Consider the following 16,113-nt stretch of genomic DNA (forward strand, 5'->3'; position numbering starts at 1 on the left):
CGGGTGGCTTGCTTCAGCAGATGGATATTCCCCAGTAGAAGTGGGAGAGGATCACTATGGACTTTGTTGTTGGACTTCCACAAACTTTGAGAAAGTTCGATGATATTTGGGTGATTGTGGATCGACGACCAAGTCTGCACACTTCATTCATGTGTGTACTACCTATTCTTCAGAGCAGTTGGCAGAGATCTATATCTGGGAGATTGTTCGTTTGCATGGTGTCCCAGTTTCCATCATCTCAGATAGGGGCACTCAGTTTACTTCACAGCTTTGGAGGTCTGTGCAGCGAGAGTTGGGTACTCAGATTGAGTTGAACATAACTTTTCACCCTCAGATGGACGGGCAGTCCGAGCGCACTGTTCAGATATTGGAGGACATATTACGTGCTTGTGTCATTGATTTCGGAGGGTCGTGGGATCAGTTTCTACCGCTTGCAGAGTTCGCTTACAACAACAGCTACCAGTCGAGTATACAGATGGCTCCATATGAGGCTTTGTATGAGAGGCGGTGTAGATCTCTAGTTGGTTGGTTCGAGCCCGGTGAGGCTAGTTTATTGGGGACAGACTTGGTACATGATGTTTTAGAAAAGGTGAAGGTGATTCACAAGAGGCTTCGTACAACGCAGTCGAGACAGAAGAGCTATGCTGATAGGAAGGTTCAGGATGTGTCCTACATGGCTGGCGAGAAGGTTCTGTTGAAGGTTTCACCCATGAAGAGTGTTATGAGATTTGGGAAGAAAGGGAAATTGAGTCCTCGGTTCATTGGGCCTTTTGAGGTGCTTCGGAGGATTGGAGAGGTGACTTATGAGCTTGCTTTGCCACCCAGCTTATCGAGTGTGCATCCGGTATTTCATGTTTCTATGCTCCGGAAGTATATTAGAGATTTGTCTCATGTTTTGGATTTCAGCACAGTTCAGTTGGATGATGATTTGACTTATGATGTGGAGCCAGTAGCTATTTTAGATCGTCAGGTTCGAAAGTTGAGGTCAAAGGATATAGCTTCAATGAAAGTGTAGCGGAGAGGTCAGCCCGTGGAGGAGGCTACCTGGGAGTCCGAGCGGGAGATATGGAGTAGATATCCTCACCTTTTTGAGGCTTTAGGTATGTTTCTTGACTCGTTCGAGGACACACGTTTGTTTAAGTTGGGGAGGATGTGACGACCCGGCCAGTCGTCATATGAGATACCGCTTCGTTTCCACCATTTCTGCTTCTTTATGCTTTGTTTAACCGTGTTATGTGGTATTGGGTTGGCTGGATCGAGTTCGGAAAGGATTTGGTAAGGTTTGAGACACTTAGTCTCTTTAGAGTGAGTTTAAGTTGGAAAAGTCAACTGGATGTTGACTTGTGTGTTAGAGGGATCGGATGTTGCGGGTTAATAATAATCGCACATATAACCATATCATAGATGCATCTTATGTGGTATACATGGCAGGTGAATGAGCCCATATTCACCTTTGATATTTCCAGCATTCATGGGATTCAATCCCAATTTAATTGGTCTATTAATTAATAAGAACAAGCAATGTAAGAGAATTCGTAAAGAACTTTCGAGTTCTTTAATATTTACCCATGTGAATTCTCTATTATTTTTACATATCATACTTAAATTAACATGGCTAAACCAATTATGCCAACTGGATAAATTATCAATATTGATAAACCTCAGGTTTATACCATGACGTGTGCAATTATCAATAAACTCCAAGTTTATTATGATATGAATTTTTATATCAATAAACTTTCACTTTATTGTGGCATTCTTTTATTTATGTAGTACAAACTGAGAAATAAAGCGGGTAACTTTTCACATACATATTACCCCGCTACAAGTTGTAGTTATAGAAGATATTAATTCTTTCCTTTATTTATAGTCTCAATATAATCAACCGCTTTCGCGTATACTTTAGAAACTGAATAAGTTTCTTTGAGACTTACTACAACACAATACCTTATTGGTAATCAATTATGTTTTTCCAAAAGTATAATTGGCTCTTGCAGAGTTCTCAATTAATTTTGTAGTACCACATATTCATCAACATCCATATGATGAATATCTCTTTTAAAGAGAAAGTTATACCATTATGGTTATGGTCAAAATTATATGCAAGATCTGTTTCTTGCATTACCGTTGTCTTTTAATAATCACAATGCTAAAATATTTTGCCGTACAATAAGTACGTGACCAATGATCATTTATGCCACAATAATGACATTATTTTCTTATTTCCTCTTAAACCTTCTTCTAGAGGTGAGTGTGATATATACCACTAGCACGCTCATATTCTTCCAAATATGAATATGTATTCATAAATCATATGTTGTCACATTCACATCATGAATGGACCATAATCATCTATATGTGCTTTACAAAATCTCATGTCAAATCGATGATAAATATTACTTTCACAGAGTGAAGGATTATTTTGAGAATCCTTATTGTTCTCATTACCACAATGATGACGATTATAATTTTGTCTATTGCCACGTACACATACATTGATACATTCATAGTAATAATTTTGTCTTCTTTCAGACATATCATATATTGCTACCACATTCTCTTAAGGGAATGATAATGAAGCAAATTCAATGGGATGAGTTTCCACTTCTTGTGCTCACGATCATACATGACTTTGATCATGGCAAGACATAGAAATTTTACCATTTTAGGTGGTTATAATTTTTTTCAAACTCTATTAGAGTTACAATCAAAATTTATCGTCTTTGCTTATATTTAAAATCAAATTATAGAATGTCAAGAATTTAAAAGAAAAAAATAAAGTAAAATACTTACCTTAAATCTAGAATTTAATCATGAAAGAAGTTCATGGAACAATTGACAATCATTATGCTCAATCCCAAAGCTTCTACTCAATTTGTTAGAGTCTCGTGCTGATAACATATTATGAAACAATAAAAGAAGAAGAGTATTGCAGAGAAAAATAGAGAGAGAGAATTCTTATTGATTTGATATGAATTACAATGGAATAGAACCCCTTTATTTATAGGGAAAAAGTGACTTAGGCCTCATTTGTTTCTTTTAAGATTAAGACGTCTGAATCTGAATACACATCTGAATATCAAGATGTGTATTAAGATTAAGACATATGAATATGAATATATTAAGATGTGTATTAAGATCTGAATACTAAATAATTAAGATTATTTGATTTTTAACATCTAAATATCTTTATTTGAAAATTAATAAACATAAAATTCAAATAAAATACTAACTAGTCTAATATGCTATCAATAAAATATATAATTTTTTTAAAATATGATAGTTATTAGTGGTGATGGCTAACAGGTGAATGCCGACTAGAGGCGGTGGTTGGTGGTAGTTTTGGTTGATGATGGTGGTTCATGCTAGTAGCTAGTAGTGATTGGTAGTGGTGGCGATTATGATTGAGGATGGTGGTGGTGGATGATGATCGTTAATAATGGCGGGTGGTGGTAATAGTTGTGATTGAGGAAGGTGGTGGGTGGGTGGTGGTAGGTTATAATGATGGACAGTACTGGCTGTGGTTGTTGATGGTGATGAGGTAGCCAACTCTATCCTCAAAAATAGTATTTTCCCTAAAATTTGCCTCCACGCAGCTCAAACCTAACAAAAAATGACTTAATATCATCAATGGCGCCTATGATTGAGGATGATGGTGGCATGGTGGTGCTGGCATGGTGGTAGTTAATAATGGTAGGCGGTGGTGGCAGTTAATAATGAATATGTGATAGCATCTTAATGAAATTAAGTTTCTATTATAGATCTTAATCATACAGACCTATTCAGACCCATTAAGTGATTGTGAAGTAAAAAAAAACAAACACACTTAATGAATAAGATCTGAATAATTAAGATTCAGACTTTAAAAACACACACTTAATGTCTCAGATCTGAATAATTAAGATTCAGACCTCCATTAAGTGCAACCAAATGAGGCCTTAGTAACCAAGTAACAAACCCTAAGAACTCTCTAAAATATAGACATTCACCATAAATAAAATACTATTTATAATAGTATAGAGCTAATTAAACCCAAAAAAACAAACAAACTAGGATTAATAAAGAATAGCAAATCAAGAAGAACTAAAGAAAAAGGAAACAAAAAGAATAGAACTAAAGTAAAGTACACACTGTTGCAGCAAGCATCAGGCTTACCACACTCAAGATCGCTAAGGGAATCCTTGCTATAACAAGTCAGTCTTACCACACTCAAGATCGCTAAGGGAATATTAGAACACAAGAGAATTGCCAAAGGAAGCTTTTGTACTAGAGAGAGCTTGATGGTTTTGCTTGGTTAATTACAAATAAATGGCTCTCTTTATATACTAGTCTCCTCGGGGCTAGTATGTAAATATTAATTGTTGCATAAGTCCCTTATTATTTACAAGTAAGTCCCTTCTCTAGAATTCTCTACATAACTAGAATCTTCCAGGAACTTTCCTAGTAAATCCATAGGTTTCTAGAGTCTTCCTACGAAAACCTTTATATTTCTCTAGAACCTTCTCACAAGTGTTACTCTATTTCATATGTAAGCTTCCACATGGCATTAATATATGCCAAATGGAACCTACGTGGCATGATGATGTGGCAGGTCATGACACTCTCCCCCACCCAATTTTGTGCTGCCCTCGGCACAAAGCATCGACACATAAGCGCGCACCTCGCCTTGACGTCGCCGGAGATCTTTGTCCATTAGCCATGATGCTCTATGGAGCGGTTCACCTTCCCATTTCACAAGGTATCGGTCACCTTTCTTCTTACGTCGTTTGTACTTTGGACGGCTAGCAATGATGGCCTCGATCCTCCGCCTATCAGATGCCTCTCCTTGCTCTTGGCCTGAATCTCCCCATGACTCAATCAAGTCTAATAGCTTCTCAAGCATCGGGTCCATGCTTCCATTCCCTATTTATATGCCCTTCGTGATCTCAGCCTTGCTAACAAACTTGACCCCTTTGCTTGGTGCATCGTCTAAGTCCGATCGTGTGCCATCATTTTGTAACTCGCCATCCTCTTCAACTATGTCTGCCCAACCTTTTTGGCTACCACCATGCTCCATTTGCATGGCGCCAAGATAGGCTTTGGAATCCCCTACTTTCGGCTTAGATTCCAAGCGCATCCCTCCAATGCAGGCAGTCCCTCCTATGTCACCCTTGTGTCCCTGAGCAAAATTCCCGACCATTGTTGCAAGCTTCATCAACTCTAGGCATTCACTTGCCCAATGTGATCCTTTACAGAAGTAGCACCCTCCCTTAGGCACGTACTCGCTATTTTTTTTCGGCCCCTTGTCGTTTCTCTTAGACCCTTGTCCATCATATGATGGCCCATTTCCATTACCCTTGTATACCTCGGCTACGCCTTTCCCATTGTCCTCGTCATGATCTCCCTCACCCTATCGGTGTTGCCTTCTTTAGACTTGGCAGGCTCTATCTTGAAGTCAACAAGTGACTCGGCTACCACTATGGCCTCGTCCACATTAGCTACTTGATGTCTTCTTAACTCCTGCTTTGCCCAATTTTGCAACTCATCCATGAAGTAAAAGAGTGAATCTTCCTCGGATAATGATGGGATTTGCAGTATTAAGGTAGTGAACTCGCGCACATACTCCCGGATTGTGGCCGTCTGTTGGAGCTCCCTTAGCTTCCGCCTAGCCTCATACGCCACATTCACCGGGTAGAATTGCTTCTTCAACTCCTTCTTGAACTGTTCCCACGTCTCAATGTTGCATAGCCCTTTCTCCATGTCAGCACACTTTCGACGCCACCACAACGCAACAATCTCTTAGAGGTACAACACAGTAGTATTGATCTTGACCTCGTCGTCTCTCACCTTGTCATGCCTAAAGTAGTTCTCCAAGTGCAAAAGAAAGTTCTCCACTTCTTGTGCATCACGAACACCTTTGAACACCGGCGGTTTCGGAGCCTCGATCTTGGCCTCCCTTGTCACAATGACATTACTGTCTGCCTCAGTCACGCCATAATCGACACGCTCCTCAAGTGCCTTTATCTTAGCCTTCATGGTATCGATAGTGCTCAGCGCCTCCATGAGTCTACACTTCAAGGTATTGATAGTTTGTCTTAGCTCTATCTCGGCCTGCGTATACCCCTCCAAGTCATTTCAGATACTCTCAATCTCCTCAAGAGTATGTCCCTAAAAAACGCTAAGGGTGCCTTCCACCTTTCCCAAGTGTTGGCCAAAGATCTCGACAGCGTCCATCCCTGCATTCACCTTCATCACCCACTCTTTACCGAGCGAGACGTCCTCCGGCAGGACCTCTACTTCATCCTCGCTCACCTTAGTGGCAGATGGTTCTTGGGATGTAAGCCCCTCGTTTGGCACAAGCTGGGATGAAACCTTTTGGTTTTATTGGTGGCATTCCTCTTTTTGTTACCGTCGTTCTTGCCAGCAGCATCCTGGATAATGTTGGCTTGGGCGTTGGCAGCATTAATTTCTCTGTCGTTCGCCATTCTCTTAGTTGCAACCTTTGCTCTAATACCACGTTGTCACGTCCTTAGTCTTGAACTAAGTGCACGTGCGGCACTTGGCAACTCACTCACGATCTTGCACAACTTGCTCACGTTCTTGCTATGCCAAGTCAGCCTTACCACACTCAAGATCACTAAGGGAATGTTAGAACACAAGAGAATTGCCAAAGGAAGTTTTTGTACTAGAGAGAGCTTGATGGTTTTGCTTGGTTAATTACAAATGAATGACCCTCTTTATATACTAGTATCCTAGGGGCTATTATGTAAATATTAATTGTTGCATAAGTCCCTTATTATTTACAAGTAAGTCCCTTCTCTAGAATTCTCTACATAACTAGAATCTTTCAGAGACTTTCCTAGCAAATCCATAGGTTTCTAGAGTCTTCCTAGGAAAACCTCTATATTTCTCTAGAACTTTCTCACAAGTGTTACTCTATTTCATATGTAAGCTTCCACATGACATTAATATATACCAAATGGCACCTACGTGGCATGATGATGTGGCAGGTCATGATAGTTGTCTCATTATTTTGCTCATTGAGATATTAATCAAATATACACAAAAGAGTTAATGATGTCCTGTTTTCCTGTTATTCATAGTATTTAGTAAGGTTATGGGAAAAAAAGGGAGTTATTAGTAAGTTGAGCAGAGCTGAACAATATTAATGTGTTTAGACTTAGATGTGGGAGAATTGCCTTTGAATTTGTTTAAATAAAATTGTCTTAGGTTTGCTTTCTGGAAAGTATCACCAACACTTAAAACATCTTAAGAAGCCTTCCCTTATACACAAATTAATAATTAAATCCAATTAACATCTCCATTTGCTAGGAAAGAGGGAAAAAATACGCTTCAAGAAAAACATAAAAACTCATTTGAACCCAACAAAATGGGGGGCGACTTCGAAATTTTGAGCTTAATGTTTACCAATTGCTTTGGAAACCCACTTCATGTTTGTTTGGGTTATAAATCCCTATTGACAGCAAAGATACCAAAAGAGCAATTTCCTTTTAACTAGAAACCCAGAAGTTACTATGCAGTAAAATGTGCCTTAAGCCCTTAACAGAGCCCTTTTGGTCAACTATTCCCCAGTGAATGAAAGGGGGAGCGAGGGAAGGGGGAGCTCCTCAGTTGCCAGAACTGAGCTATACATGTTCTAAACAACACTTCCTCCACCTGATTAGAGGTGGCTCCTTGATGGAGGTAGCCAACAAAATCAACTGCAAATGGACATCACCTGCCACCGACCTGCCTTTACAAAAGTGTAGTACTTACCCATGTTCACAGATGGAGTATAACGTCTCTGCAGTATAATAGTTGCCTTGCTTCCTTATCAAATGATGCTGACTCCTGCAGAGATTTTTTTTTTTTTTTTTTTTTTTTTAAAAACATTCTTGTGGTCAAAATTCAGGAACCAAAATTTGGCCACTCAAGGGTTGGGATTTTGCTGAGAATCAGAAGTTACACCTGTTGCAGAAGGTGTGGCATTGTGAGTCTGAGGAAGAACAGAAGCACCCGCAATGGGATCTGAAACTTGTGTAGCTTTAAAAATTTGTTGAACACCCTGCCAATGGTATGCGGTTTGCGTGATATGATTAGGGGGATAAAGTGCTTGAAGTCCAAGTCGTCCTTCAAAGCACTTGAGCTTTGATTTGTGCTTTCTACCCGAAAGATGACTTCTAAGATTCTCTCGTGTATCAAATTTCACATTGCACAGGTCACACATCAAAGGAATCACAAACAGCCGCCTCTTTGCTTTGGAAATTTTCTTTGCCTGCCCTTCACCACCTAGCATCTTGCGTTTCAAACCACGCGTTGGAACTACATCGCATTGTGCATCATTGATTTTAAGTTCAGTTCCTAATCTAATTTCGGACAGTATGGTGTCTAAAGGAGGCGGATTCTGCTTAGTCTCTTCTTCCTTAGGCAAATCATCAGGCTTCATGTTCGTTTCTGGTTTTAAATCACCAGAAGGTTTCTGTACATTCTGGATATCACTAACAGTTCTGTTTTCTGCTTCCAATTTTTTCAAGTTCTTTCTGTGCCGCTTACCACTCTCGTGCTGCTTAAGGCTGGTCATGTTACCATAATCAATCTTGCACAATTCACACCTAGCAACTCCAGCAATATTGCTAAATTTGCCCCTACCACCACTTTTGTGCTGACCACCAGGCTTCATGTTTGTTCCTGGTTTTAAATCACCAGAAGGTTTCTGTACATTCTGGATATCACTAACAGTTCTGTTTTCTGCTTCCAATTTTTTCAAGTTCTTTCTGTGCCGCTTACCACTCTCGTGCTGCTTAAGGCTGCTCATCTTACCAAAATCAATCTTGCACAATTCACACCTAGCAACTCCAGCAATATTGCTAAATTTACCCCTACCACCACTTTTGTGCTGAACACCACCCCTTGTACCACCCTTATCCAATGATTGACCAGCCTGCAGAAGTAGCCTCATGTGAACATGCAAGACTTCAACAGCCAATTCCAACAAAATGGATTACTAAAAGTACAGGAGAAAATAGCAATGCAAAGAGATCTGCAAAAATTATAAGTACCGCATGATTATATATCAAATCACACAAACCAGATTAACTTTACAGCTCAACACCCTGGTTTTGTATGCATCGCTAAATAGTTACTCCATCTCCACAAATTTAATCAACCTTTTGACAAGGTAAGACAAAATTAATGGTTAATATTATGGTCATGACGAGAAGAATAAAGTAGACTCAAGGTGGAAAAAGATTGACCACTTGGTAGAATAGATAGGCTTAATGCCTCTGGAGGAAGTCTATAAATAGAGTGGTGTTCCCATAATACTAAGTATTTAACAGAATTGTATGATGATAATACTAAGTATTAGCCCCTTGAGCTTTGGTCTAGTGGTAGAGCGCAACTTGTGATGTGTTGGTTAGGCGCGCGCCAGGGGTTCGGACCCTGCCGCATACAAAATCCTAGTAATTAAGTAGAGGGAGCCCATTATCCATGAGTTTTGAACTGTGTGCCACTGAACCTTGGGGATTTCTCGGTTGTAAAAAAAAGTACTAAGAATTACCAAAATGGTATGAAGAGATTGGATCAGCAGAATTCTAAAACTACGGAACCAACTGGTTTCACACCGGGGGAACAATTATAGCCGGATTCCAATGTGTATCAGAAAAATTTATTCATTTCCATCTGAGCTAAGCCTGCCAAACATTTTTTACTTCCAGGAAAGAGAAGCCCTCTCTGGCTTGGCCTTTCTTCTCCTTGCTCAAGGCTAAATCTAAACTAACCTTTAACCTTCCTAGTCACAGCCACAGTAAGCTCCCCGAACAACATATTCTACCAGTACCTCACAGGCACTCAAATTTTCCCATTTTGACAAGACATAATCTCAAAACAGCTGAATTAATGACATTGTCCAATAAGTGTATTTTCTAATGAGTGCCCAACAAGCACAGCCCAGCATTATAGAAGAGATTGGGACATTGGCATATATCAACAAATGATAATTAGGTGCTGACCGTGTTGCCATGTCTATATGACTAGGGAAAAGTTTACTTTGTTCTCAACAAGGGATATTGAATCCGCGAATGACTATCACAAACCAAAGATGATGCCTAGATCTTGTAGAACGGAGCAAATCCGATAACACAGTTGATAGCATTGGAGACGTTGCAAGTATAAAGGCAGCCAACTGGTCCACTTGAAACTTCAGTAGAAGAGATTTTGGGTTAAGCTAATCTCCAAAAGCAAATGAGCCTGGTCTACAAGTAGCTTTCTTCCTATAGATCATATCCCCATGCAAATGAATCCTTTGAGCACCCTATTCTTTTATATCGCTTTTACTCGACGTGAAGTAACACATAAAAGATTACTAACTAATAGAATACTTCACATGACTTTTGAACAAAAAGGTCACAAGGTCATGGTTGCAGATATAACAATAGTAGTGTTAGCAAACTCAAAAATCAGAAAGCCAATTAAGAATAGTTGAAATGCTTTCTAGGCCATTGTCCCCCTTTCCTACCAACTCCATCCATCATGCTGTTCAACAGTCACCATGCTTTCTAGGCCATTGTCCCCAATCTATTAGTAATCGAAGTTAACTCCTTACAAAAGTCAAAAATCTCAGTTTCTCGGCCATATAAAGGCAATTAGAAAGATTCAGCGAAATGAAATGTCCCCAAGAACGCATTCTGCAAAATACTCTAGACATGGTGGATCATAAGTTCTGTAAAACCTGAAATCCATTCTAAAATCAAGATATAATGCAGAGTCATCATGTATTCAGAAAAATGAAATGTAACATCTATAAGTCAGTGTTGTCAAAGGCTCTCTTGAGGCGCGCATAATCCTAAAGCTAGGTGCAACATAGGTTTTGTGCTTCACCTCATTTAAGCTGCACTTCAGTGCAGACACTACGTCATGCTCATTGTTTCATGAGCCTTGCCTTGAAGAGAGCACACCAAATACTTGTGGTTCGGTTTTGTAGTTATATTTCTTGAAATACATATATTCTTTTTATCTATTCCTTATATTAAGCCTTTATTCCTTAAAGCCCACTCTTTAGTTAGCATTTTTTGTTTAAAGCCCCAACATATTCCAGCTTTAAACATATATTGCAGAACATCAAAAAAAAAAAAAAAAAAAAAATCTGATTACACAACTCACATGCGAAAGCAATCGAGATGGGCCCGGGCCGAGACTAGGACGTGCACCGGCTCCCAAACCCGGACCCGGCCCGCCAATCACGGGTCCTGACCCTTCGGCGTGGGGATACCAACTTTGCCCGTGCAAGCCCGTATGCTGGGTGAGCTGTGCCAACGCCGCCACAGCCAGAACTGTCGTCGGGTTCAGCCCTAGCCCGACCCCATCTGTCCTTTGGGGCAAATTCTGATGATACGGTAACTGAGTATGTACTTGCCCATGTGATGCCAAAGAGGGTTGACTTGAAACTCGCGGTAGATGAATCGGCGGTGCTTGATAACGCCATTGTTGATGGGTTTGTGGGTGTTGTTGTGGGTATGTATTTGAATAATTAGGAGCATAATACGATGAGTATTGTTGTTGGGGTTGTTGATACTGCTGTGGTGGTTGTTGTTTATGTTGATGAGGATCTTGTTGGTATTGATAATTGGAGTGATTGAATTGACGATCATAAGCTTGAAGATGAGATGGGTTATAGGGTTGTGAAAAATGGTAAGGATATTGGTTTTGGTGAGATGAATAATCCATTAGAAGAGTTGTTGCTTGTGGACGGACTATTTAACTGATTTCTTGAGCTTTAGGATTTTTCGTTCCTCTACTCATCTGCGTTCTGCATAGCTCTCACCACCGGAGACTTGGGTCGTTGCAATTTTGGAAGTAGTAAACTGGGTTTATTTGCTGCAGTTATGACGCACAAAGTTTCTTTTGGCACAACCTTAAGGTGTTCAGATTAAGAAAATCCATATCTAGGGGTGTTCAACAATCCGAAAACCCGAACAAAATGGAAAACCAAACCAAATCGACCAAAAAAATTCATACTTTTTGGTTTGGTTTGCTTTTGGTTTTGAAATTTAAAAATCGATCAAATTTGATTTGGTTTTGGTTTTAATTAAAAAAAATCGAACCAAATCGAATATAGGAGTAGCTATTTTAAATTTATTATACACACACACACACACACATATATATATATACTTTTATACAAAATTTTAAAATTTTTATAGTAAATATTAATCGTTTACACTTTTAGTACAATTCTTTACCTTTACATTCTAGTTTAATTGGCAGTTTTCTTTTGTTAAGTGTAAGAATCTATTTCATGTTAAAAATAATATATTTTTAATTGAGTCCTTAAATTATTTATCACTATTTGATTCAATTATCATCAATATATCTCGGTAATTAATAGATTTCTCAAAAGGCAATTGATTTGATAGTGTTATGTTGCAAATGTGGTCGCCGAAATGTGTGTTTGGTAGTGTATGTCTTATATTTAAGAAAAAACCGACAAATAACAAAAAAACCCGACATAAACCGAATCGAGAAAAAACCGACATAATTGATTTGGTTTGGTTCTAATATTTGAAAAACCGACTTACTTGGTTTGATTTCTTTTTAGGGAAAAACCGATCCAAACCGAACCATGAACACCCCTAAAATCCAATATGCATTAAAATTTAGACGTTTTAATTTTCAAAAAGATAAAAAAAGGCGGGGGGTGGGGGATATGATTTATTTTAACCATTAGTAATTTGCCTGAAATATAAAATATTCTTTAAAACTAGAGATTTACTTTCAGTGTTCTATTCTTTTGACCCCAGCCACTAGGGTGCCTAACTCAAGCTTTAGATCATGCTGATTGCTGACCATAAAATTTCTGCCGAATGAGGTGAGTAGTTAAAAGTCGGGATATAAGTAGGCTGTGTTGGTGAATGTGGCGACCTCCAATAATTCAACTACAATATAGTAATTTGTATCATGAGAAGAACTCGTGTGGTTGTTTTGGGAAGAAAAAAAAGAAAGAGTTTGTAACTTTAAAGATACCTCAGTTGTCCAGTATAGGAAAAGTAGGCAGAGTAATAGCTTGTTTGGCCCTTCTCCGATGTAGAAGCACTTTTTTTTTTCCAAAAAAATATTCTTTTTCTTAAAGTTAAAGTGCTCTGCCAATCTTTTGAAAAAAAAATACTTTTGAAGAGAAGCAGAAAAAAATAACATCTCTTCAATTTTTTTTTTTAAAAAGCACTTTTGAAAAAAATACACTTAGAAGCAGCTTTTAAAAGTTTGACAACTGTTTCTCTCCAAAAGTACTTTTGAGAAAAACACTTCTCAAAATAAGCTGATTTTTACGGCTTGACCAAACATGCTTTAGTAATTTTCTTTAGAGTAGATGAATGAAAATTAAAGGCTAATAGTGTCTCTTGTTTATCTTGCCATGTTCTAGGTATTCTTGATTGTCTCATAAAATGATATGTAATATAATTTCCCGTTGTTTGACTCAAAAGATATTGAAACCTTTTTGAACAAATCAATCAAAGAAAGTGAAGGGGTAAATCTTAGTTAGTCATAATAAATTCCAGATCAATGAGCTAATTGAAAGAATAGAATATGAGATACAATTGGAGTAATCGATCTCTTTGAAATTCTTTGTTGGGGATCCCATTAATTGATGGGAGAGGTAGTTCTACATGTTTTTCAGGAGGTTATCTCTTTCTTCTATATTATGAAGATTCCAAGGAGAGAACTAGGGAGAGAGGATAGAGAACAACCTCCCTGATCGAAGGTTCTTCCCTATTATATATAGCCATGGGACTTTTGATATTCACCCGGTCCGACAATCTCACACTATGTCTGTCTTTCGCTGCCTTGCCTCCTAGGTGGGGTGTTGGTCATCTTGACCGCCGCTGTCAGATTTTGACGAATACAGTTAGTCCCTCCGTCTGTCGGGGTCGCCCCATGTCGGGCCAGGCAGACGGATCATGATTGTTACGAATTCGAGAGAAATCTGACTGCTTGTTCCTTGGTTGTACCTTTTAGGTTGCAAGTGAGATGACGACGTTCTTCCGATATCCTTGGACCATTGCGACCGTTTCGGAATCAAAACGTCGTTTGGTATTGAAGCGTTGTTTCGTGGTTGCCGCCATTATGACACACGTTCCTGAGGAACCGAAACATTTCGTGCCCTATCAGATTCGATTAGCGACTCTTGAGTTTCGTGCTTGGTGGATTTATGTCTCTTATAAATAGAAGGAACATATCCTTTGATTGACACACTTCTTTGACCTTTGCTTGAAAGAATTTTGCGAACTATTTTCTTCCTGATACTTTGAATTTTCATTCGCCTCCAATTGGTTGAAAACTTTCATCCTTCTTCTCCATTGTCTTTTTGCCACTCCCCCTTGACAAAATGGCTGGTGATTCTTCTCGCACTGATCTCCCTATCACAATTCCAGCACCGAAAAATGTTACTTAGGCCACTGAAGGAGTAGAAGTGGTGGAGGATGAGGAGGTCCCGTCAGTAACCGAGATCTTGCCTCATCCTGGGAGAGAATGGAATGACTTCTGCAGCCGTACCGGGGCCGAGCCGGAACCTGTCCCCTCTGTTTTAAAACAAGAAGACCTTGCAGAGTTGAAAGCTAGGTGGGGAATCCCCAATTACGTTGACATGCGGCCGGTTGTAGGGGACGACATAGTCTACTTTGACCGTCCCGGGTACTGCGTGTTTTACGCCTACCCCTTTCTTATTGGATACACACTTCCTCTCCCTCTCGTGGTGGTGGATTTCTGCCGTTTTACGAGGTATTCCCCGCTCAACTTTTGTCGTACCTATACAAGTTGTTCCTTATGTTGCTCAAGTTTGCGGAGCTCACCGGTCGTGAGATCACTTTGGATCACATGCTCAGTATCTTCGCCCCTCAACTCATTCGCGGCACGATGCTTGTGTCCTCGGGGGTCGAAGACTCTGGTGGTGAAAATGGATGACAGGGCCAACCATCGTTTCTGCGAGAATTATTTCTATATGCGGACTGAGCACATTGTGGCGGATCCAACGGGGTTCCCTGGGAAGTGAAACTTTGCACGTAAGTTTCTTGTGTTTTCACTTGGCAAGATATCCGACTGCTTTTTGTTACAGTAAACTTTATTATGTTTCTGCAGCCGAGAAATTGCCTCCTCCATCTGTCGAAGGTATCTGCGAGTGGGTGAGCGCCATCCTTCCCCATACAGCGGGGGTTCGCACCTGGTCGGCCTTTTATGAAAAATTTTGACGCAGGCCCCTTACAGGTGAGATGTCGTTTCTGTTTGCTATTTTTCCTCTCTTTTTACTTAGTTTCTTATATGCTATTTGTCGATGCCAGGGAGAGTGTGGAGAGCGAGGGCTCCTCCATTAGCTTTTCGTCAGCCGACATTATCTGCTCACCCTATTGCAGCACCTGCTGCTCGGCCTTCATCGAGGGCTGCTTCAGTCGAGTCGGCGGTAGTGATTATACCTGCAGAGGCCACTTCTCAAACTGAGGTTCTGACTCATGTTGCTCATCCGACGGGTGAGTCTCCCCGTGCTGAGGAAGAAGAAGGGTCGTCCAAAAGGCAGCGAGTGGAATTCGAGGTAGCCCCTCTGATTGTAATTCACCTAGACGACTCACCCTAGACAGGATTTGGGGCGGGGGTTGACACCGCCCCACCCGTAACGATGGAGATAGCCGTCGTATCTTCCCCATCGACGGAGATTCCTTCTACTCTCATCGATCAGCAACCTGCCGTGACGGGGGGCCAAATTCCCGAGGCTGCTGTTGTGGTTTCGGATGTACCCCCGTCCTCCGTACCTGGTCGTGCCTCCTCGTCAGCTGCTGAAAGAGGAAAAGGGAGTTGTGGTCGACGATTATGAGACCGAGTCGGACCTCGATCCTGATGATGTTAGGATGTTTGAGGAGGGTATTACCCACTCGGTGGTTCGTGCGGGAGGCCCGACCTGTATTCTTGAGATTTCTTCGGATGTTAACCTCCTAGGGGACATGGAAGATCTGGCGCCACAATTCGACATTTTGTGCTCTGCCGCCGAGAACGAGGCTCTCCGGAATGCTCCTGATGTCGATTTGATGAATGAGGTAGCCGCTATGGGCTTGAGAGTATGTCGCACTTTTCTTTTATACTTCTCTCATTTTT

At 40.3% G+C, this 16,113-nt stretch overlaps 1 protein-coding gene across 4 annotated transcripts; it reads right to left on the reverse strand.

Annotated features, from left to right (window-relative positions):
• Positions 1–7,469: 7,469 nt before the first annotated feature.
• LOC107805508 (uncharacterized) lies at positions 7,470–11,916 on the reverse strand. Of its 4 annotated transcripts, XM_075219253.1 has the most exons (3): positions 11,140–11,913; positions 7,948–8,920; positions 7,470–7,830 (listed from the first exon to the last, which is right to left on the reverse strand). In XM_075219253.1, exons 1-3 carry the CDS (start codon positions 11,701–11,703, stop codon positions 7,814–7,816), a joined length of 1,554 nt encoding a protein of 517 aa, XP_075075354.1. In that variant the 5' UTR covers positions 11,704–11,913; the 3' UTR covers positions 7,470–7,813. The 4 variants fall into 4 exon arrangements, with proteins under 4 accessions (XP_075075354.1, XP_075075355.1, XP_075075356.1 ...); XM_075219254.1 differs by having other exon boundaries at positions 7,470–9,019; positions 11,140–11,916; XM_075219255.1 differs by having other exon boundaries at positions 7,470–8,952; positions 11,140–11,915.
• Positions 11,917–16,113: the final 4,197 nt, after the last annotated feature.

This window comes from Nicotiana tabacum, chromosome 8 (genome assembly GCF_000715075.1).
Source record: "Nicotiana tabacum cultivar K326 chromosome 8, ASM71507v2, whole genome shotgun sequence".
Taxonomy (NCBI): domain Eukaryota; kingdom Viridiplantae; phylum Streptophyta; class Magnoliopsida; order Solanales; family Solanaceae; genus Nicotiana; species Nicotiana tabacum.

Coding starts and splice junctions, on each gene's coding strand:
- LOC107805508 (XM_075219252.1), bottom strand. CDS start 11,703: ATGGATTATTCATCTCACCAAAACCAATATCCTTACCATTTTTCACAA. Junction 8,921..11,139: donor CATCTCGATTGCTTTCGCAT/GTGAGTTGTGTA, acceptor CTACTTCTGCAG/GCTGGTCAATCATTGGATAA.